The 24967-nt window shown below is 40.6% G+C and overlaps 1 protein-coding gene across 1 annotated transcript in view; it reads right to left on the reverse strand.

Annotated features, from left to right (window-relative positions):
- Nucleotides 1-24967, reverse strand: part of LOC111978446 (pro-neuregulin-3, membrane-bound isoform-like) — a 528893-nt gene that overhangs the window by 62049 nt on the left and 441877 nt on the right. Inside the window, exon 4 of the mRNA XM_024008516.2 lies at nucleotides 14651-14677. Coding sequence (XP_023864284.2) covers nucleotides 14651-14677 — 27 coding nt within the window. The remainder of the gene's footprint in view (nucleotides 1-14650; nucleotides 14678-24967) is intronic.

Here is a 24967-nt window from a genome sequence, read left to right on the forward strand (position 1 = left end):
ATTGCAGTTTCCTACACACAAAGAAATGTGGGTTCTTCAAGGGTTCTTTGGGAAGGGTGATGTTCTTTTGTGGAACTATATTGACCAAAATAACCCTTTGAGCCCTTCAATGGTTCTTTGCAGTTTAATAAAGGGTTCTGTCCTCTTTAGTAATAATGTAGGGATGGCGTGTCACGGCTGTGGGAAGGAGTGGACCAAGGTGCAGCGCGATTGGAATACATCTTTTAATTCAACGAAGAACACTTAACAAACGAACCGTGACGCCAACATAGTGCTCACAGGCAACTAAACATGGTCAACTACCCACAAAACCAACATGGTAAATGCAACCTAAATAGGCTCCCCAATCAGAGACAACGATAAACAGCCTTCTCTGATTGAGAACCCACTCAGGCCACCATAAACCTACAACCCCTAGACAATACAAAATCCCCATAGATAACAAAACCCTAGACAAGATAAAAACCCAAGACAATACAAAAGACTAAACAAACCACCCCTTGTCAGACCCTGCCCTAACCAAATAATAAAGAAAGCAAATATAACTAAAGTCAGGGCGTGACATGCGGATCATTCAAATATTTTGGGGAGTGGTTTGCTCACAGCTCTTTTTTGTGCAACCATGCGTGAGAGTGTCATTCCAGTTTATCTAATCTGTTGGGTGTTATGTTATTAAATGTTATATATGAGTATGGCCAGTTACAGTGTACTGTGAAAAGCTCACGTATGGAATGTGTCAATTGAGAACAGTTGACTAAGTCAGTAGTTCTCAATTCTCTCCTCAGGGACGCCAGCTGTTCCAGAGCTAGCACACCAGATTAAAGTTGTTAATAAACACAGTAATAAAACCTAGGGAATTTTTAACAATATAATAAGGCTTTAAACCAGAATAATAACCCTGTATGGTTCTACAAACTAACCTTTTGAGATTGAGAACGTTGCTCTATAGAGCCATTCTCCATAAAAGTTCTATAAGGAACCATAAAAAAAAGTGTTTATATAGCCCTCAAAATGGCTGCAACCATGGCGAAACCCTTTTTTGGTGCTTTATAAAACCTTTTATAAAACCTTTATTAAACCTTAGGAAAAGGTTCTTTAGAGCACCATACAGGTTCATTTAGAATTGTATGAGCATGGTTCTTTATAGAATCTTAAAGAAAAGGTTCCATAGAAGCACCAAAAAGGGTTCTGCTATGGTTACAAGCCAAATAACCCGTATTTGGCACTATATACACTGTAGAACCATTTGTTTTTAGTGTGTATCAAACAGGAATAAGCCTACTGTAGCCAACCCATACTGTCAAGGCTCACTGCCTATTCACTTACAAGGCATGCTTGGCTATTGAATGGATGATTGAAAAAATTGTAGTCTACTATTTGTGTAGCCGGAATAATTTGACCCAGTTATGTCAGAAAAGGAGAGACATCCGTAGATTATGATTTAGGTCTACAAACTAAAATTATTTTTACTTTTTGTATTATAATTCCTGTGCATCAAACACCTCCCATTTCCCCCAACAAACAATAAGCCTATTTGCTTGCAATACAGTTGATCAACATTCTACAAGTTGTGTGCACGCATGGTTTGAGATTTGTCTGGAGAAACACATACTTTTCCATCAAGTTAAACATTTCTAAATACCAACCTTTGCGGGAAACTGTCTCACTCAAGGTTTAGAGTATTTTTTGTGCGAACGTACCTTTGATAAATGAGGCCCCTGGGAGAGCCTCGGCTCCTATTGGCCTTTACAGCCAACTAGAACACGCTACACATGAACCAGTAATACGTTCATTTACTTTATCTTATCGAAATCAATATCGAAGCCAAAAGACTTGAGAGCTAGGCTAATTAAACCACCCTCCCTCCCTCCCTCCCTCCTCCTTCCTCCTCCCCCAGTAGTTTCCAGGGTCAGTATTGATGTTTTGATGTCTCTCAGCCGGAGTCATCACGTCACCACATTTACTGTAATTATGAGAAGAGAGGAACCCTGTTGTAGACGTAGGTAAGTGGCATCTGTAATTCCATGACAGCTAACACTCCATGTCACTCACAATATTGCCATGCTACCAAACAACCTCACTGATCGTGGACTTTTATTTTCCATAATTTCCCTGCATAGTATTATGATACACCAATGGGAAAGGTTGAAAGGTTTGTAATTTAACAAATTGTTAAATTACAAGCCTCGTTGGTTTAGCCTCGTTGGTTTAGCCAACAGAAATATATCACGTTAGTAGAACTGCATAAGTGTTGCTCTCCACTTTCTGGAGGAACAAGTTTTGAAATCAGTAGAATTTAGAATATGATAGCTAAGATGAGAAAAATTATGGCGTTTGATTGCACATTTGCAGACAGTTAAAAAGAGAACACACAAAAAGGCTGTGTTGTATAAAACACCTATCTCCGGATTAACATTACACTGTGAACACGCTACACATGAACCAGTAATACGTTCATTTACTTTATCTTATCGGATTACATTACACTGTAGAACACGCTACACATGAACCAGTAAATACGTTCATTTACTTTATCTTATCGAAATTCAATATCGAAGCCAAAAGACTTGAGAGCTAGGCTAATTAACCACCCCTCCCTCCCTCCCTCCCTCCTCCTTCCTCCTCCACCAGTAGTTTCCAGGGTCAGTATTGATGTTTTGATGTCTCTCAGCCGAGTCATCACGTCACCACATTTACTGTAATTATGAGAAGAGAGGAACCCTGTGTAGACGTAGGTAAGTGGCATCTGTAATTCCATGACAGCTAACACTCCATGTCACTCACAATATTGCCATGCTACCAAACAACCTCACTGATCGTGGACTATTTTATTTTTCCATAATTTTCCTGCATAGTATTATGATACACCAATGGGAAAGGTTGAAAGGTTGTAATTTAACAAATTGTTAAATTACAAGCCTCGTTGGTTTAGCCTCGTTGGTTTTAGCCACAGAAATATATCACGTAGTAGAACTGCATAAGTGTTGCTTCTCCACTTTCTGGAGGAACAAGTTTTGAAATCAGTAGAATTAGAATATGATAGCTAAGATCGGAGAAAATTATGGCGTTTGATTGCACATTTGCAGACAGTTAAAAAGAGAACACACAAAAAGGCTGTGTTGTATAAAACACCTATCTCCGGATTACATCTTCAAACTAAGGGCAAACATGGCATCCGTGACAGAAGGAGAAGCGTCCATCCATGCATATGGGTATGAGAGTCTAGCTAACTACATTTTCAGATAATACACATTTCTAATTTTGTCAGAATGTCATTTTCATTTCAAGTTAAAGTGTACTGCTAGCTAGCTAGCTAACGTTAGCTGGCTGGCTAGCTGGCTGACTTGCTAACGTTACATGTGTGATCTGTGTAGTAATATTATTTTTACCTCAGAGCCATTTGCATTGCAAGTTATAGCCTAATGTTAGCTACCTAACATTGAACCTGGCTGGTTAGTTACCTGCAGATTCATGCAGGGTAGTAACGTTATGAGTATGGATTATGGTTCATTGTTTAGCTAGCTAGCTACATGTCTAAACAAAAGACTCCCCTATGCAAGTAACTATTTCAATAGAATGTGAGGAATATTTTGGACTTTAATAAAGCCCTTTTGTGGGGAAAAACTAATTTATATTGGCTGGGCCTGGCTCCCCAGTGGGTGGGCCTATGACCTCCCAGTCCCACCCATGGCTGTGCCCCTGCCCAGTCATGTGAGATTCATAGATTAAGGCCAAATTTATTTATTTAAAATTGACTAATTTACTTTTATGAACTGTTAACTAAATAAAATCTGTTTAAATAGAAGCATTTATATTTTGTTCAGTATATATACAGTACCAGTCAAAAGTTTGGACACACCTACTCATTCCAGGGTTTTTCTTAATTTTTTGTCTTTTCTACATTGTAGAATAGTAGTGAACACACCAAAAATATGAAATGACACACATGGAATCATGTAGTAACCAAAAAAGTGTTAAACAAATKAAAAAAAAATATAGCCACTTTTTGCACACTCTCCCAACCAGCTTCATGAGGTAGTCACCTGGAATGCATTTCAATTTTTATTTAACTAGGCAAGTCAGTTAAATAAATTCCTATTTACAATGACGGTCTACTGGGGAACAGTGGGTTAACTGCCTTGTTCAGGGGCAGAATGACAGGTTTTTACCTTGTCAGCTCGGGATTCGATCAAGCAACCTTTCGGGTTACTGGCCCAATGCACTAACCACTAGGCTACCTGCTGCCCCAATTAACAGGTGTGCCTTGTTAAAAGTTAATTTGTGGACTGTCTTTCCTTCTTAATGCATTTGAGCCAATCAGTTGTATTGTGACAAGGTAGGCATAGCCCTATTTGGTAAAAGACTAAGTCCATATTATGGCAAGAACAGCTCAAATAAGCAAATAGAAACGACAGTCCATCATTACTTTAAGACATGAAGGTCAGTCAATCAAGTTTCTTCAAGTACAGTCGCAAAAACCATCAAGCGCTATGATGAAACTGGCTCTCAAGAGGACCAACACAGGAAAGGAAGACCCAGAGGTACCTCTGCTGCCAAGGATAAGTTCATTAGAGTTGCCAGCCTCAGAAAATGCAGCCCAAATAAATGCTTCACAGAGATCAAGTAACAGACACATCTCAACATCAACTGTTTAGAGGAGACTGTGTGAATCAGGCCTTCATGGTCAAATTTCTGCAAATAAATCACTACTTGAGGACACCAATAAGAAGAAGAGACTTACTTGGGCCAAGAAACACGAGCAATGGACATTAGACCGGTGGAAATCTGTCCTTTGGTCTGATGAGTCCAAATTTTAGATTTTTGGTTCCAACCACTGTGTCTTGTGAGATGCAGAGTTGGTGAAACGAATGACCTCCACACGTGTGTTTCCCACAGTGAAGCATGGAGGAGGAGGAGGTGTGGAGTGCTTTGCTGGTGACACCGTCAGTGATTTATTTAGAATTCAAGGCACACTTAAGCAGCATGGCTACCACAGCATTCTGCATCGATACGCCATCCCATCTGGTTTGTGCTTAGTGGGACTATAATTTGTTTTTAAACAGGACAATGACCCAACACACTTCCAGGCTGTATAAGGGCTATATGACCAAGACGCAGCATGATGGAGTGCTGCATCAGATGACCTGGCCTCCACAATCACCTGACCTCAACCCAATTGAGATGGTTTGGGATGAGTTGGACCGCAGAGTGAAGGAAAAGCAGCCAACAAGTGTTCAGCATATGTGGGAACTCCTTCAAGACTTTTGGAAAAGCTTTCCAGGTGAAGCTGGTTGAGATAATGCCAAGAGTGTGCAAAGCTGTCATCAAGGCAAAAGGTGGCTACTTTGAAAAATCTCAAATATAAAATATTTTTGGATTTGTTTAACACTCTTTTTGTTACTACATGATTCCATGTGTGTCATTTCATAGTTTTGATGTCTTCACAATTTTTCTACAATGTAMAAAATAGTAAATATAAAGAAAAACCCATGTATGAGTTGGTGATTCCAAACTTGCCCATGATATGACCATCTTAACCTCCCCAGCTTAGACTTTTAGAGAAAACTCTGTATGTATAGCATGTGGTAGGGTGCCACCAGAAAACTCTGATTCTGTTACATGTTTCAGTGCATTATTTTAATATGAAGATATTACTCTTCCTCTGTAGCTTGTGCAGGAACTGTAATCACAAAGTCAAAGCCATTTAATCACATACAGATGTAAGATCTTAATTTGATCACTCTTTTGTTGCTGAGAATTTCCCTGCACTGCAGGAAATGCAGATGAACTTCGTGATTCACATCAATTATCTGAAAATCCACAATAACACACAATTATATTACCTGTATTGCACTTTTCATGTAGCCTACGTTTGGCCAGTTAATATCCTAACCACCGATCAAGCAACATTATGGAGCAAACATTTATTTAGCTGTGACAAAGGTKAAATTAAGATCCTACATRTGTAGCTTATGCCTATACATTTGGAAACAAATCAAAACAATATGAGAGAAACACATTACAATTTTGAAATTATTATAGACCATTATTCTACTAATAAAATGCAATTACGCTGGACTAACTATGTAGCAAACAACTATATATATACCACCTGATGCATTGGAACGAATATGAATGGTAAAACTTGTATCTGTGTCGATTCCCTCCACTGTGTCTGACACCGTTCCCTATGACTGTGAAACAGACAGATAACCAAAAACACKGTTTTTATCACAGAGCCCCTGCTGTTCCTAGTTTCAGCCTTCTCCACCTTGAGTCACGGGAAGAACAGAAAGCTAACACTTTTGTGTGACATCCCTATATAGATGTAGATTTGAGCCAGATTGCTACAGCAGGAAAATAATCCTGGAGCAACAGGAAATGTGAATTATTATGTTGATTAATTAATGTCAAAAAAACATTTTTGGGGGGGTTATAAATATTTCGTTAGGGCAAATCAAGTCTGACATTTTAAAGTGGAAATTACAAACTTTAGAGGCCTTTTTAAACCTTAAATACTCTACAAGTTTGCATTTCCTGCAGTACATCAGTGCGAGTACATTGTTTATTTGACCTGCCATGCCTTGGAGTAGAGGCGTTGGGGGGGGAAATAATAAAATAATGCAAGTGTGCACGTACAGGACTGTCCAAAAGTCAGTGCTATTTATGTTTTCCACTCAGTGAAGCCTCTGATGGTCATGTTATACAGGGCAGGGGAATTTGGCCTTGGATGGTATCAACTCCTCTATCTTGCAGATCACTTTCTTTAACTGGATAATGACAGAGGAGACTGATATTTCACTCTCACTCTAGGAATCACATCAAAGAATATACCCCCTCAATACATTCCCACGCACGCACGCACGCACGCAGCGCACGCACAGCACACCGCACACACGCACACACGCACACACGCACACACACCACACACACACACACACACACACACACACACACACACACACCACACACACACCCCACACACACACACACACACACACACACACACACACCACTCCATACACACACTCTCTCTCTCTCAGAATAATTCTGTTTTCTTTTTCTTCACAGGGTCTCTTTGCAGACAGCATTCGACTTGCAAATGCAGTGTGAGTGATTGTAATCAAAATTACAATAGCAGAGCTGTAGGCGCCAGGCTGTCTCCTCATTCCTGTGTCCATTGTGAAGCTGTGGACCAGAGAGCAACATGACATTCCCTTCCCAGTTATCACTTTGAGCCCCTTGCACATGCATGGCAAGGATCAAGAAAACAAACCAAGCAAACAGAAGAAAATGCACAATGAAGCAATCTGTCACTTCTTCAGTCCTGCCAGATGGAATGCAAGCCTCACAGTGGACGTAGGTAGCAGTCTACTGAGGGAATGACGTGCGTTGACAAGCAAATACTTTTTATTGGCCAACAAAATCAAACATTATTACTCTCCCTACTGACGGAGGGCCTGGAGCAGCAAACCTCTTTTAACTACCAGAGATCTCTTTCCACCTTCAACTGTCACTGCCCCTCTCATTCTGTTTCTCACACCGTTCCTCTGCATCCCTTTTTTTATCCTCTCATCTGGAACTTCCCTCATTCTTTTTTCTCTCTCTCTTGCTGCAAGATCTCTGTCCCCTTCAAACAGAAAAACAATTAGATTTCCCCGCATTGTATCACAGAAGTATGTTAGCCAGCAATACACAGTATGGGTTTCAGTAGATACGCTAAGGTTAGCTAGCTAGGTGGCTTGCAGGAAAAATAACTTAGGTAGGCACCATATTTGTCATCTGCCCTCTTCTGGAGCTGGCATCGGCTTAGCTACCTGAGCTCCTAACGTTAACTCTTTGTTAAGAACCCTCTTCGCTATATTCCGATTGAGACATGAATGGTTGAATGTCACCATGTAGCCCCCCCCCCTCCCCATCATAGGGTGTATCATTCAGCGCCTGATGCCCAGACCTGCCTTCCTCTTGGGCAATTATGTGTGAAACACATCTCACTGTCCTAGAAATGTCTCGGACATGATGAAAACATACCTAGATTCCCCCAGGGTGAAATTCCCCTTTAAGTAGAGTGCATTGCAGTGGACTAGATTGGAAAGGAGATGTTACAGAATCCCCCTGCCGAGGGCACTGTAGGACTATTTTCCAACGTGTGTTGTTTATTTGTCCGGCCGGCGCCACAGAGTCTAGCTCTCACTCATCCTCACCCTTTCTCCCCATCACATGAGAGAATCAACATCACCTCCAGCTCGTGGCCCCAGCCAATCAGACTGTCCCCCATGCACCCCACACTCTGGCCATACACTGGTCATGCATCCTCTGATTGGCCAGATGCTAGCTAGCTTTGCACTGGCAGGACAGATCCATTGCGCGCTTTGGTATATGTACATGGGATGCATGACTACAAAGTAAGTTGTTGTTGTTTAGCTTTGTATATCTCTACGTAGCTATTACTATGTTATATGCTGAAGATGTTATTAGTATTCGCTATTGTTACCTTTAGTGTCATTTCTATGTATAATACTTGCTATTTATGTTGATCATTTGTATAGCCTCATTGAATGATATTAGGTAACATGTTTACACCAACTCTGTTGTTGTTATTATTGTTAGAAATCATGCTAGTCATTTTTCCTATATTGCTATGTAATACCTGGTTATTAGATACAGTCCTTACTAGGGCTGTGGCGGTCATTACATTTTGTCAGCTGGTAATTGCCATGCAAATGACTGCCGGTCTCACGGTAATTGACCATCAATTAACAAACACGTTTAGCATCTCCAGGCCTKCACGCAAACAAGCTGCTGATGCACGCCTTTGGAACATTGACATTTAAAAACGTGTAATAAATCAATATAATATACATCATCACAATAAATCCATTATTTATTTCGGGCAGATCTTAAGAAACATTATGATATGAAGATAATGTATTTCAGAAGAACAGAATTTGAGTCGGCCTATTGTATGTCACTAACTACAGTTGAAGTCGGAAGTTTACATACACTGAGGTTGGAGACATTAAAACTAGTTTTTCAACCACTCCACAAATTTCTTGTTAGCAAACTATAGTTTTGGCAAGTCAGTTCGGACATCTACTTTGTGCATGACACAAGTAATTGTTCCAACAATTGTTTACAGACAGATTATTTCACATATAATTCACTGTATCACAATTCCAATGGGTCAGAAGTTTACATACACTAAGTTGACTGTGACTTTGAACAGCTTGGAGAATTCCAGAAAATTATGTCATGGCTTTAGAAGCTTCTGATAGGCTAATTGACATCATTTGAGTCAATTGGAGGTGTACCTGCGGATGTATTTCAAGGCCTACCTTCAAACTCAGTGCCTCTTTGGTTGACATCATGGGAAAATCAGAAGAAATCAGCCAAGACRTCCAAAAAAATTGTAGACCGTCTGGTTCATCCTTGGGAGGAATTTCCAAATGCCTGAAGGTACCACGTTCATCTGTACAAACAATAGCACGCAAGTATAAACACCATGGGACCACGCAGCCYTCATACCGCTCAGGAAGGAGACGCGTTCTGTCTCCTTAAGATGAACCTACTTTGGTGCAAAAACTGCAAATTAATCCCAGAACAACAGCAAATGACCTTGTGAAGATGCTGGAGGAAACAGGTACAGAAGTATCTATATCCACAGTAAAATMATTCCTATAWTGACAAAACCTGAAAGGCCACTCTGCAAAGAAGACACTGTTCCATAACCACCATTAAAAAGCCAGACTACTGTTTGCAACTGCACATGGGGACAAACATCATACTTTTTGGAGAAATGTCCTCTGGTCTGATGAAACAGAAATAGAACTGTTTGGCCATAATGACCATCATAATGTTTGGAGGAAAAAGGGGGATGCTTGCAAGCCGAAGAACACCATCGAAACCATGAAGCACAGGGGTGGCAGCATCATGTTGTGGGGGTGCTTTGCTGCAGGAGTGCACTTCACAAAATAGATGGCTTCATGAGGCAGGAAAATTATGTGGATTTATTGAAGCAACATATCAAGACATCAGTCAGGAATTTATAGCTTGTTCGCAAATGGGTCTTCCAAATGGACAATGACTCCAAGCATACTTCCAAAGTTGTGGCAAAATGGCTTAAGGACAATAAAGTCAAGGTATTGGAGTGGCCATCACAAATCCCTGACCTCAATCCCATAGACAATTTGTGGGCAGAACTGAAAAAGCGTGTGAGGAATGAGGCCTACAAACCTGACTCAGTTACTCCAGCTCTGTCAGGAGGAATGGGCCAAAATTCACCCTACTTATTGTGGGAAGCTTGTGGAAGGGTACCCGAAATGTTTGACACAAGTTAAACAATTTAAAGGCAATGCTACCAAATACTAATTGAGTGTATGTAAACTTCTGACCCACTGGGAAAGTGATGAAAGAAATAAAAGCTGTAAAAAATAATTCTCTCTACTATTATTCTGAAATTTCACGTTCTTAAAATCAAGTGGTGATCCTAACTGACCTAAAACACMGAATTTTTACTGGGATTAAATGTCAGGAATTGTGWAAAACTGAGTTTAAATGTATTTGGCTAAGGTGTATGTAAACTTCGGACTTCAACTGTATATGCKATATGCTAGTTAATTTAACAAGATATGTCATTATTCTACATTATATAATTTTATAGTAAGAAGAATATATTTGAAATTACCTGAATAAAATAGGAAGGATATTTTTCCCATTCCGGAGCTAGTGTGCATATGAGTAGCTAGGTATGTTGAGTGTAAAAGTGATCATTTGAAACAGGTGCTATACGCTAGATTGAGTTATTTTTCAACTTTAGTTGTGAATGATACAAGCCTTAGAAATCAAAAAAAGATGTGGGTTGCATGATATGATGATGTGAAAAAGTAGCAAAAAAATGTGCTGTTCCTTGCCTCTCATCAAGTAATCATATTTTCACCTGTCAAACTATTCTCAAATTAACTTTCTTTACTAATATGTCAACTTTGCTTCGATTTAGAATGGCCCATTATCACATGGGGAAGAACAGGAGCAGGGGGAAAATACAGCAAATAAGTTTGTTTTTTTAATCATGTAGGTAGACTCCCCTGTTTTTATAGCAGAGCAATGCTTAATATTAGCAGCTGAGAAATAAATACACTGTAAGCCGTGGCATTTCTATACCACCATACAAACACAATCTTTGAAAGTAAGTTTGCGATAACATATGCGACTTATAGTAATGTGTGCATACATTGTCGTGTTACCAAAGAGCTCTATTTTCATGTCATCCAACAAATGTAAATGTCTGGAGTTTTCTAAACGGCATWGGCACTTTGATTGGAACTAGTGTGCTTTGGTCAGATGACATGAAAATAGAGCTCTTTGGCCATGCACACTAGCAGTAGGTTTGGCGTCGCAATGAGAATGCATGATGTTATAGAGCTATTTTGCTACCACTGGTCCTGGGCCCTTGTTAAAGTCAATGGCATCATGAGCTTTACCCAGTACCAGGATATTTTAGACAAAAACCTGGATGCCTCTGCCAGGAGGCTGAAACTTGGCCGCAAGTGGATCTTCCAGCAAGACAATAACAGAAGGCACACATCTAAATCCACAAATAAATGGTTAATTGACCACAAAACATCTCCGAAATTGAACCCCATTGAAAACCTGTGGTTTGAATTGAAGAGTGCAGTCCATAAGTGCAGACGAAGGATAGCGTAATGAATACTCAGGGAGAAAAAGGTCTAGATTCACCCGCAGAGCGCTGCAGGTGTTTAATGTGCCTTCACAGAAGGCAGGAATCGTGGTCACAGGCAGGCAACGGTCATACACAGGTAGGCAAACAGGCAGGTGAATCAAAACTAGGACTGAAGGCTATAACTGGTTCTCACAAACGAGCTAGGAAAAGGCTTAGTAGAGTCAAAACGAACAATACCTCACAAAGGCACAAACAGAATGAACTTAACTAAATAAGGAGCTGAAGAGACCAGGTTAGTAACTAACACAGGTGAAATCAATGAACAAAAATGAAATACAGGGCTATGTCCAAGAATACAACAAAACAGAACACAAGGTTGACTTAGAAAATAAATACAGAAGCTTACAGATACCAAGGATCTGGAAAGATTCTGTATGAAGGAATGGTCTAAGATCTCTCCCAATGAGTTCTCCAATCTCATAAAACATTTTAGAAAAAGGCTCAGTGTCGTTATCCTCGCAAGGGGATAACAACACTGGGGATACAACACAGGTGATACAATATTTTTTTTCATTACTTGTTCAACTAAATATATTTCTCTGAGTAATTGTATTGGCACAAAATATTTATTTTTATTTATTATACAATTATACAACATAGTATTTGTATTTTATTTAAACTTGTTGCTAATCTTTATCAGGGATCCAATAATTCCAGACCCCACTGGCTATAGAGTCTCCCGAGTGGCGCAGCAGTCTAAGGCACTGCATCTCAGTGTTTGAGGTGTCATTACAGACACCCTGGTTCGAATCCAGGCTTGGGAGTCACGTAGGGTGGGGCACAATTGGCCCAGTGTCATGGGTTTGGGTTTGGGTAGGCAGCCATWMTAAAGAAGAATTTGTTCTTTAACTGACTTATCAAGTTAAACTTCTTATGGCTGCAGGGGCAGTATTGAGTAGCTTGGATGAAAGGTGCACAGAGGTGCCCATAGTAAACTGCCTGCTGCTCAGTCCCAGTTGCTAATATATGCATATTATTATTCATATTGCATAGAAAACACTCTGGAGTTTCTAAAACTGTTTGAATGATGTCTGTGAGTATAACATAACTCATATTGCAGGCATAAACCTGCGAAAAAATCCAAACAGGAAGTGGGAATTCTGAGTTGGTAGATTTTCAACATAGCCCCTATTGACAAACAGTGGGATATGAGTTTGCACTTCCTACGGCTTCCACTAGATGTCAACAGTCTGTAGAACCTTGTCTGATGCCTCTACTGTGAAGTGGGGCCGAAGGAGACAGGAAATAGTCAGGTCTACCATGACCTGGCCATGCTCTGACCATGCGCGTTCACATGAGCGGGAGCTATGTTCCATCGCACATCTGAAGTRAATGTAATTCTCCGGTTGGAACGTTATTGAAGATTTATGTTAAAAACATCCTAAAGATTGATTCAGTACATCGTTTGACATGTTTATACTGACTGTTACGGAACTTTTTGACATTTCGTCTGCTTTTAGTGAACGCGCTTCCTGACGTTGGATTTGTTTACCAAACACGCTAACAAAAATAGTTATTTGGACATAAATTATGGACATTACCGAACAAAACGAACATTTCTTGTGGAAGTGGGAGTCCTGGGAMTGCATTCCGACGAAGATCAGCAAAGGTAAGTGAAGATTTATAATGCTTTTTATGAGTTTTGTTGACTGCACAATTTGGCGGGTAACTGTAATGCTTGCTTTTGTGGCTGAACGCTGTTCTCAGATTATTGAATATTGTGCTTTTGCCGTAAAGCTTTTTGAAATCTATGTAAAACATGTATCTTTCATCAAAGTTTATGATGAGTATTTATGTTATTTGACGTGGCTCTCTGCAATTTCTCCGGATATTTTGGAGGCATTTCTGAACATGGCGCCAATGTAAACTGAGGTTTTTGGATATAAATATGAAATTTATCGAACAAAACATATATGTATTGTGTAACATGAAGTCCTATGAGTGTCATCTGATGAAGATCATCAAAGGTTAGTGATTAATTTTATCTCTATTTCTGCTTTTTGTGACTTCTGTCTTTGGCTGGAAAAATGGCTGTGTTTGCCTGTGATTTTGCGGTGACCTAACATAATCGTTTGTGGTGCTTTTGCTGAAAAGCCTATTTGAAATCGGACACTTTGGTGGGATAAACAACAAGATAACCTTTAAAATGGTATAAGATACATGTATGTTTGAGGAATTTTAATTATGAGATTTCTGTTGTTTGAATTTGGCGCCCTGCACTTTCACTGGCTGTTGTCATATCATCCCGTTAACGGGATTGCAGCCATAAGAAGTTAAATAAAATAAAAAATATATATGTATAATGCACCTGATGGTTGATCATTTGTGGGTAGACATGTATATTTCCCAGGTATCTATGGTCATGTGTTTCTAAGAAGGAGAGTCATTAACAATGTCTCACAGTACATTGTCATTAACTATAGCTGATGTGCCAAACGGAGAGAGGCTGGTAGAATGGGTACACACTCTCCCGGCAAGACCCTACAGACACACGTACAGGCAGTGTCAGTGTGCAAGGATGCTGGTAGTTACTGTGCCAACAGTAATAAATCTCTCTCACTGTCTCCTGCCTCTCTGTTCTCTGCCGTTTCCAAGGAGACGAGAGAGAGAGAGAGAGGAAGGGGAGTTGCCATATCCCTCTGTGTAAAGGAAATTGCCTCCCTGTCCTCTAAATTACATTACATACATTATGGGATAATGAAAAGTTCCCATCAAAACTAACTAAAAAGTTAAGTTATGTATAAAATAGAAATATGATTTATAATTAAAAAGGTGAAAAACAAACTAACACATATGAATGGTATGCACGTCATACTAGTATGGATCATAAACATTATACACATCTCGTGGTTGCACAACCTGATTTCAGTAAACATGACTCATAGCAGTAAAAAAAATAAGCTTTCTTACCCATAAACTCAATGCCCAAGTGATCTGCTGTTCCGGTGAAGAGAAGAGAGGAGGGGAGACAGGGACAATGGAGGGAGGGAGGGAGGGAGAGAGACAGAGATAAAGCTATTAGAAACAATGCACTTAAACATCCTGTCACAGCATATAGTAACAATGTCTGTGACTTGTTGTTGTTTCATGTAAGGAAGCTCCATAACCTTCTGTATTCACGTCACATAACTTCAGTAGACACATGCTCTGGGCATAATCGGAGCTGACACTCAGCATGACTGCACCAAGCGACTCTGTGGCTCATTTTCCATGCTCGAAAAACACACCGTGCAAGAGTTGAGTTCTAGTCAATGACATGTATAAACCCTGGATGACTAACAATGTGCACTGTATTGAAGCCACGGCGCAGCCATCTTGGTAATCCTCCTCCTCCTCAAGACATCTTGGTAATCCTCCTCCTCAAGARGAGTATTCTATTACAGATKTCTCTCTCTCTCTCTCTCTCTCTCTCTCTCTCTCTCTCTCTCTCTCTCTCTCTCTCTCTCTCTCTCTCTCTCTCTCTCTCTCTCTCTCTCTCTCTCTCTCTCTCTCTCTCTCTCCTGTCTCTTATACACATCTAGATGTGTATAAGAGACAGCTCTCTCTCTCTCTCTCTCTCTCTCTCTCTCTCTCTCTCTCTCTCAGGACCTGAGCCCTAAGACCATGCCTCAGGACTACCTGGCCTGATGACTCCTGGCTGTCCCCAGTCCACCTGGTCGTGCTGCTGATCCAGTTTCGGCTGTTTTGCCTGTGACTATGGTATCCTGACCTGTTCACCAGACGTGCTACTTCTGGTGCTGCTGCTCTAGTTTCAACTGTTCTGCCTACGGCTATGGAACCCTGACCTGTTCACCGTACGTGCTACTTTGTCCCAGACCTGCTGTTTTTGACCCTCTCTCTCTCTACCTCTGTCCCTATCTCTCTCTACCACTCCTGCTGTCTCGACCTCTGAATGCTCAGCTATGAAAACCCAACTGACATTTAGTCCTGAGGTGCTGACCTGTTACACCCTCTACAACCAATGTGATTTTTATTAGAACCTGCTGGTAATCTATGAACTTTTCAACATTTTGAAGAACGATCTGGCCTTAATGGCCATGTACTCTTATAATCTCCGCCCAGCACAGCCAGAAGAGGACAGGACACCACTCCGAGCTTGGTTCCTCTCTAGCATGTCTTCCAAGGTTCCTGACTTTCTATTGAGTTTTTAGTAGCCACTGTGCTTCTACATCTGCATTACTTGCTGTTGATTTAAAAATGGCTTTATAAATACATTTGATTTGGATTTGAGAGTACTAATGTTACTGTCTCCACTACAACAAAACACATCATTTAATACATGTAATTTTGTCCTTGAAACAGTTAATTGAAATACTGTAGAACACTATTAATTTCTATTGAGGACTGGTCTACAAGGGAGTGACCATATGGCCGAAGGGTGACTTCAAAGCCTCTCAATGGCCAATACATAGCATCAGAAATACAGGGTTTATATATGTCATTGGTTCTAGTGTATGTTACAACCTGGAAAATAAATCAGTGCATAGTGAGATATCCTGGCATAAGACTTGTGCATACATCTTTGTTTACAGAAAGTGGAAGTTTGTTAACACAGTTTTGACTGTAGAGCTTAATGGATGCACAATTTAGTTGCCATATATACAATTCTGTTTACATTCTTTATGTTCTACAGTGCATTCAAAAAGTATTCAGACCCCTTGATCGTTCAATTAGAATAAGTTAGTCTTATTCTAAAATTTATTAAATAATTTTTGCCCTCATCAATCTACACACAATACCCCATAATGACAAAGCAAAAACAGGTTTTAATAAGTTTTAGCAAATGTATAAAAAAAATAAAAAAAACGTTATTACATTTACATAAATATTCAGACCCTTTACTCAGTACTTTGTCGAAGCACCTTAACCAGCGATTCCAACCTTGAGTCTTCTTGGGAATGACGCTACAAGCTTGGCACACCTGTATTTGGGGAGTTTCTCCTATTCTTCTCTGCATATCCTCTCAAGCTCTGACAGGTTGGTTGGGGAGCGTCGCTGCACAGCTATTTTCAGGTCTCTCCAGAGATGTTAGATCTGGTTCAAGTCCGGGCTCTGGCTGGGCCACTCAAGTACATTCAGATACTTGTCCCAGAAACCACTCAGAAACCACTCCTGTGTTGTCTTGGCTGTGTCAGGTTACTGTGGATCATAATCCTAGGGAGATATCTCTCACACCCACCAGCGGGGGAGAGATCGAGTGTTATGGAGGTGGTGGTGGTGGTGGGGGGGGGGCAGCATCTTAAGGCAGCAGATAAAGTCCCTTTGTCCTCTTAGTATGGAGGAATGGTATGTATGATGGGCCTATGGAGAACCTACCTCTGAACAGTAACATGCAATAAATGGACTTTGGGACATTATGTTTCGTCAGCCAAAATGGTAGTAATGGCGATAGATGGAATATGAAAATGAAGGTTGTTTTTTGTTATGTTATTAAAAGTTAAATGACAACGTTATTATGAAAACATTGTAAGTTGAAGAGTTTTCACAATATGTACTTGATGTTTGCAAACTGCACATTGTGTGGAAAATGTCCAGATCAAAGAGAATGTTTTTGTGAAGATAAAATGTGAAATTAGTTGTCTAAATTGGATCTGAGTAAAATCCAGACCTTGCCTCGTAACTAGTTACGCCCAGAGAACTTGCGCTAAAGGAGGAAACGCCCATTTCTCACCAGCGGGTATAAAACATGTGAGTTAAGAATTAACATTATGACTAAGTGACCACGAGCTGCAGCCAAGGTCCAATTAGTTGTAACCCCAAAATGCAACACGAGGTTGAAGAAGACAAAGGYATCTTCTAAAATCTATACTACGGATGTGTAGCTGTGTCTAAGAGGGTTAATTCAAGCAGGACCACCCAGTTACCACTCTTCAAGGAATCATGTGTCTACACTGTTTTCATTCCCACGCTGGAACCATCTACACAGCTGATTAGCCGTCCTCAAAYGACCCCTCTTTCAGAACAAGGGCYAGGAAACAGACCACTAAGAGAAAGGACACTGACATTGTGAGGACAAACAGAGAGTTACACCCGGTAACCAAAGACGTGCCGCCATCAGAGAAGAGGTCGGAACCCGGTCCATGAAGAGACACCCRATRGGAGACCTTCGACACGTAATTACATCATTATATTCTGACCCATAAGAGCAGCAGTTCAGGGCAAGGTTAGGGTTAAACTAAGCATAGTTTACAAATGTAGTGTGCTTTTCTCTCGTGTACTCTCTCTCTCTCTCTTTTGAAATCCCCATTTTGTGTAACACGTGTCATATTGTGTTGGCCCACTAGGGAACTGTTTCATTGTACTAAGTTCTAATCAATAGCCTAGACGGTGTGTTTGTGTATGTGTATCTTATATTATAATTTTAGTTTGTTAGTAAATTAATAATCAACTCAATTGGTGTGGTACGGACTTTTTAGTGAGACTCGGGTTTGTGCAGATTCCCGGATTATGCGACYTTCTGAATGAGACTGTAGAGAAAATTAATTTAGCGACTGTTGTAAAATCGATATTCTGATATTCTTTGAGTTATTTTGGGAAATAATTTGATGAACAGCAGTCGTCACATTAATCAATACAACGTTACGACAGTGCTTAGGGTCGTTATCCTATTGGAAGTTGAACCTTCACCCCAGTCTGYGGTKCTGAGCGCTCTAGAGCAGATTTTCATCAAGGATCTCTCTGTACTTTCCGTTCATCTTTCCCTCGATCCTGACAAGTCTCCCAGTCCCTGCCGCTGAAAAACATCCCCACAGCATGATGCTGCCATCACCATGTTTCTCTGTGGGGAGGGTGCCAGATTACCTCCTGATGTGACGCTTGGCATTCAGGCCAAAGAGTTCAACCTTGGTTTCATCAGACTAGAGAAACTTGTTTCTCATAGTCTGAGAGTCCTTTAGGTGCCTTTTGGCAAACTCCAAGCAGCTGTCATTGAGCTTTTACTGAGGAGTGGCTTCCGTCTGGCCACTCTACCACAAAGGCCTGATTGGTGGAGTGCTGCAGACATGGTTGTCCTTCTGGAAGTTTCTCCCATCTCCACAGAGCAACTCTGGAGKTCTGTCAGAGTGACAATCAGGTTTTTGGTCACATCTCTGACCAAGGCCCTTCCACCATGATTGCTCAGTTTGGCCGGGCAGCCAGCTCTAGGAAGAGTCTGMTTGGTTCCAAACGTCTTCCATTTAAGAATGATGGAGGCCACTGTGTTCTTGGGGACCATCAATGCTGCAGAAATATTTTGGTACCCTTCCCCAGATCTGTGCCTCGACACAGTCCTGTCTCTGAGCTCTACGGACAATTCCTTCAACCTTAGGACTTGGTTTTGGCTCTGACATGCACAGTCAACTTTGGGACCTTAGATAAACAGGTGTGTGCCTTTTTCCAAATCATGTCTAAACAATCACATTTACCACGGGTGGACTCCAATCAAGTTGTAGAAACATCTCAAGGATGATCAATGGATACTGTGTGCACCTGAGCTCAATTTTGAGTCTCATAGCAAAAGGTTTGAATACTTATGTAAATAAAGTATTTTGTTCACTCTGAAAATGTGGTTGGTTATTGCTCTGAGTTTGGGATATAATGAGAGGTAGACATGGGAAATTAAAGGATGCAGTGGTGCGTCAGATCCATTGAACACTAATGAGACCTCTCCATCTCTCCATTCAATACACAGTGGACGGGAGAGGAACACAACAGAATATGTATTCTATAAAAATACTGTCGATGTACTGTATTGTACCTGTGAATAGAGAGAAAGGGAAAACTGTACTGCAGCCCTATCTGGATAAACTTTTAGTTTCACATAAACTATGCTTATTCATGATCTCTCATTGCCTGTGGTCTTGTGTTTAAGTTTGAAAATAACAAATGTGTACAGCAACATTTATCTAAATCCAGAGGTGCGGCAGTAAGACAATAGACAGCACAAACATATGGTACCATTCACCCAGTTTGAACTGAACTGAGAGCTGTAGAACATGTTGTACAAATCTAAACTAGGTGCGCTGTAACAGTGCGAGAAGCCAGTAGTATAAGAATGGTTCTACACGGTAACCATAGCAGCCATACCAAAGGGAAAAATAATCTATATTTAAAAAAAATCTTTATTATATCAACGTCATGTGTTCTACACCGTAGTGTCTGAGGCAGAAGAAAAGTTAACTTTGTTATTCGACTGGAGGTGACATTTGCGAATGACATCTCCCCTGTACCAGTGTGGGCGGGACGACGCAGAGCCCCAGGTAGAACAATATGGCAGTGTTTACAATGGTGTCTGTTTGATTGTGGCCAGACGGAGAGGCAGGTGCAGCCGGTGGGGTACCTGTGACGGCAGGTAATCCTGCTTCCCTTCCACTCCACGTCTCCCTGAAGAACATCACTCACCATACCAACATAGGCCGTCCACCTGTATGCAGGTTAATGTGTACTTAGGCAAAAGCCACTAAAATAGCCCAGAAAACAGCATCAAAATACAGACTCCCTAAAGCGGATCWTTTTGGAAAAAGCCCCTCTGTGATGGGTTTGAGCCCTGGTTGGCTGACATGTTGTCCCATGGTGCAGTTACCTAATTTTTCTTCTTGTTACTGCTTCCCCCYTCCACCAAGGTAGCCAGAGTAGCTTGTCAAGGTCAATCCTTTGTGAGTATTCTTTAGCCTGTCATAGTCAAGCCTTTGTGGTGGACCCTATCACGTGGTGAAAGAATGCTGAAGTACAAATGCAGGYAAAGGAAAGTATTCAGCAGTAAGCTACCAGTTTATTTTTTATTGGCAATTCATTCTAACGATTCACTATAATTGTCTTCTAATGGCAATCATATCTAGAAAAAGTCCCTATGTCTACTTGTAAAGGTGTTTAAAGTTCATTACCTGAACTGTAATTAAGAAAAGCAAACACGAGGAACAAGCAAATACCGTCTCTTAGACTACATCAGTACCTGTGAATTGCCCTTCTGCCCATAGTGATGAAGAGATGCTATACAGTCATTATTTCAACAACTGTACTTAATAATTCCAGAGGCTGTCCCGCACTCTCAGTTGACTTTGGTTAGAGAAAAGTGATCTGCTAAAGTCACAACTTCTCTGGTTTAGATCTCAGGTCAGGAAAAGCCTCTGTTGCACCCTTGAGCTTGAAACTTCAGATGTCATTGTCTACTCTTGCAGGATAAATGGATTCTGCTTCTCTCATAACTTTTGTATTTTGGATGCCCCCCCCCCCTTTGATATGGTACCGTCAAATAAGTTACTACATATTCAGAGTGCAGTTCCTGGGAAGTTGTGTTTTACCGTTTTACCTTTGAGAGGTGAATACTTCTTGAGTATGAGTTCTCGTCAGGTGAAGCGAGACAGCTGACTTTCTCCAAGTCAATAACCTTCCTCTATTGTCCGCAGACTGTGAATCTTTCGAGTTTATAGAGTTGCTATCAGCAAGGGAAAACTCCAGCCCTGACTCTCTTATTCTGTCCGACAAAATAAATTACTGTATCAATGTGCTGAGGGATTGCATCATGTACAAATTTTCAGAATACAAATGGTACGAGTATATGGTTTTTGACATAAAACTGTTTTCAACTGTTTTCAAGTGTTCTAATTTCAAGCAAAGAAGTCAATGTGTTGATAGACAGCCTCCTCTTATAAGCTGAAATTACTTGAATTGATAGGTGATCCGGGGTAATACTCTAGTTTATGATGTCATTCTGAGGTAAAAAAAATATCTTCTGAGATTAAAGATGGATAGACTAGATAAAAGAAACACATTGGCTTTGACTATTTCCCTTTCACACACGCACATCCATTCTCTCTCTCTGTCACAGTTTCTGACGCCATTGTGCGGGTCGTTGAGACTAGTCGTGTACTGATGCCTGGAGGCTAGCATGTCCTTGCCTATGTCTCTCTCTGTTTCCATCTCTTTCTCTGTTGTGTCTGGAGGTGTTGCTATGGGAACCTGGTCCGCCTGAGAGCCTGCACACACCTTGTTTTGCCAGAGTCTCTCTGACACCCATTCCCCACATCATAAATAAGTCAAACCCTAACTCAGGCTTTGAGACCTATGTATTTTACAGTAGGTCCACATCCTTTGAAACTTCTGTCACATTTTGTCCCAGGAGCATATGCAATTTAAAGTACTGAGTCTAGAGATTATTATTTTATGTTTTTTTTTTTTTTTGTGTTCTGGCCCAATTTGTCAGAGGACAAAAGTAACTTTGTTTTATATACAGTGCCTTCGGAAAGTATTCAGACCCCTTGAGTTTTTTCTCATTTTGTTACGTTACAGCTTTGTTCTAAAAATGGATTGGTTTCCTTATCAATCTACACACAGTACCCAATAACGACTAAAGTGAAAACAGGTTTTCAGATATTTTTGCAAATGTATAAAAAAAAAAAAAACTGAAATACCTTACATAACTATTCAYACCCTTTGCTATGATTGGATTTCCTCAGGTTTTTGCCTGCAAAATCAGTTCTGTTATACTCACAGACAATATCTTGACAGTTTTGGAAACTTTAGAGTGTTTTCTATCCTAATCGTGTCAAATATATGCATATTCTAGCATCTGGGCCTGAGAAATAGGCAGCTTACATTGAGAACGTTGTTTTTCCAAACATAACAATTCTGCCCACTAGCTTCAAGAGGTTATTAAGGTCCCACAGTTGACAGTGCATGTCAGAGCAAAACCCAAGCCATGAGGTCGAAGGAATTGTCCGTAGAGCTCCAAGACAGGATTTTGTAGAGGCACAGATCTGTGGAAGGCAACCAAKATTTTTCTTCAGCATTGAAGGTCCCCAAGAACACAGTGGTCTCCATCATTCTTAAATAGAAGACGTTTGGAACCACCAAGACTCTTCATAGAGCTGGCCCAACTGAGCAATCGGGGGAGAAGGGCCTTAGTCAGGGTGGTAACCAAGAACCCGATGGTCACTCTGACAGAGCTCCAGAGTTCGACTGTGGAGATGGGAGAAACTTCCAGAAGGACAYCCATGTCTGCAGCACTCCACCAATCAGGCCTTTATGGTAGTGTCCAGATGGAAGCCACTCCTCAGTAAAAGGCAATCCCGCTTGGAGTTTGCCAAAAGGCACCTAAAGACTCTGAGACCATGAGAAAATATTCTCTAGTCTGATGAAACCAAGATTGAACTCTTTGGCCTGAATACCAAGCGTCACACCTGGAGGAAATCAGGCACCATCCCTACGGTGAGGCATGGTTGTGGCAGTAACCCGATTAAACATCTCTGGAGAGACCTGAAAATAGCTGTGCAGCGACGCCCCCATCCAACCTGAKKGAGCTTGAGAGGATCTGCAGAGAAGAATGGGAGAAAGTCCCTAAATACAGGTGTGCCAAGCTTGTAGCGTCATACCCAAGAAGACTCGGCTGTAATCGCTGCCAAAGGTGCTTCAACAAAGTACTGAGTAAAGGGTCTAAATACTTATGTAAATGTGATATTAAAGTTTTAAATTTTTTATACATTTGCAAAAATGTCTAAAACACCTTTTTTTGCTTAGTCATTATGGGGTATTGTGTGTAGACTGAAGAGGGGAAAAAACGATTGAATCAATAGAATAAGGCTGTAACATAACAAAATGTGGAAGAAGTCAAAGGGTCTGAATACTTTCAGAATGCACTGTATATACAGTATATATATTTTTTATTACAGTATCATTTTATATATTTTTTTACAAATATGGTACATTTATATGCAGTAGTTATCAAATAAATATATAGTTTTTGTGATATACACATGATATTTTGGATAGATAGTAATGAGTGTGAGTCTAGAGTAAGTTGCTGGTGAGTTTGAAGGGGAAGTCAATAGGACGCTAAGAACCACAACCCCCCCTCCACGAACACAGTCTCTTCCCAAACTCTAATCCATCCATTCGATAGCTAACAATATTGTGGCCCTCATCATCTTAGTTTGCCAGTGTAACACAGCAGTTTTCCCCCTCAGGTTAACGGTTATAGGAGTCAGTGCTACAGGATGTGAGTCAGGACTTGATGCTGACAGTGCTGAGATTCTGTCTCATTGGCCATGGGTTGGTCGTCCTCTAAATAGAGGATCTGGGGACAGTTATCTATGATGGGGAAGGAGAGAGCGCTTAGTTAGGCAGACAATTATATAAATGTGTTGAAGCAGGAGGAGGACAGAGTGGTTCTGCTGTGTTCGGTTGTGTGTGTCGGTGAAAGGCTCACGTCGTCCAATCAGAAGTGTCATTCTGCAATACTGACTCAGAGCACCTTAACTGGAAATAAGTTAATAATGACTGATGAACTGTCATTTACATTTTAGTCATTTAGCAAACACTCTTATCCAGAGCGAGTGCATGCCCCCCACGGGAATCAAACCCACAACCRTGGCGTTGCAAGCGTCATGTTCTACCAACTAGGCTCCACATGTACGTACTCAGAAAGATAGGCACGCAATGTAGCTACATCAGTTTTCTACATCATGTGCTGTGTCTCAATGTGCTGCTGTTTTAGATGTTATCAACTCAAAAGGGAACCATGACAGCGAGACATGATTGGGATCACACATACTAACACATATGCACGCACAATGTGGTCTAAGGACAATTTGTATTATTATCTACGTACTGTGAATCTGTGACACTACATTTAGTATAATATATTATGTTAGGTTACATTATGAATTGAATAGTGGTTGTACAATATCATACACATTTTAGGATGTATAGTATCATACGTCTTACCCAGTCATACAATAGCATACGAATTGGATGACGTACCTTAACATACAGCACAATATGTCTTGGGGTACGCATGGTATTACAGMGCCTTACAAAAGTATTCACACCACTTGGAGTTTTTGCTATTTTGTTGCATTACAACCTGTAATTTAAATGCATTTTTATTTAGATTACATGTAATGGACATACACAAAATAGTCAAAATTGGTGAAGTGAAATGGAAAAAAATACTTGTTTCAAAAAATTCTAAAAAACAAAAAACGGAAAAGCGGTGAGTGCATATGTATTCACCCCTTTTCCTATGAAGACCCTAAATAAGATCTGGTGCAACTAATTACCTTCAGAAGTCACATAATTAGTTAAATAAAGTCCACCTGTCTGCAGTCTAAGTGTCACATGTCAGTATATATACACCTGCTCTGAAAGGCCCCAGAGTCTGCAAAACCACAAAGCAAGGGGCATCATCAAGCAAGAGGTACTATGAAGATCAAGGAGCTCTCCAAACAGGTCAGGGACAAAGTTGTGGAGAAG

The sequence above is a fragment of the Salvelinus sp. IW2-2015 genome, linkage group LG18 (genome assembly GCF_002910315.2).
Source record: "Salvelinus sp. IW2-2015 linkage group LG18, ASM291031v2, whole genome shotgun sequence".
In the NCBI taxonomy this organism is placed as follows: Eukaryota; Metazoa; Chordata; class Actinopteri; order Salmoniformes; family Salmonidae; genus Salvelinus; species Salvelinus sp. IW2-2015.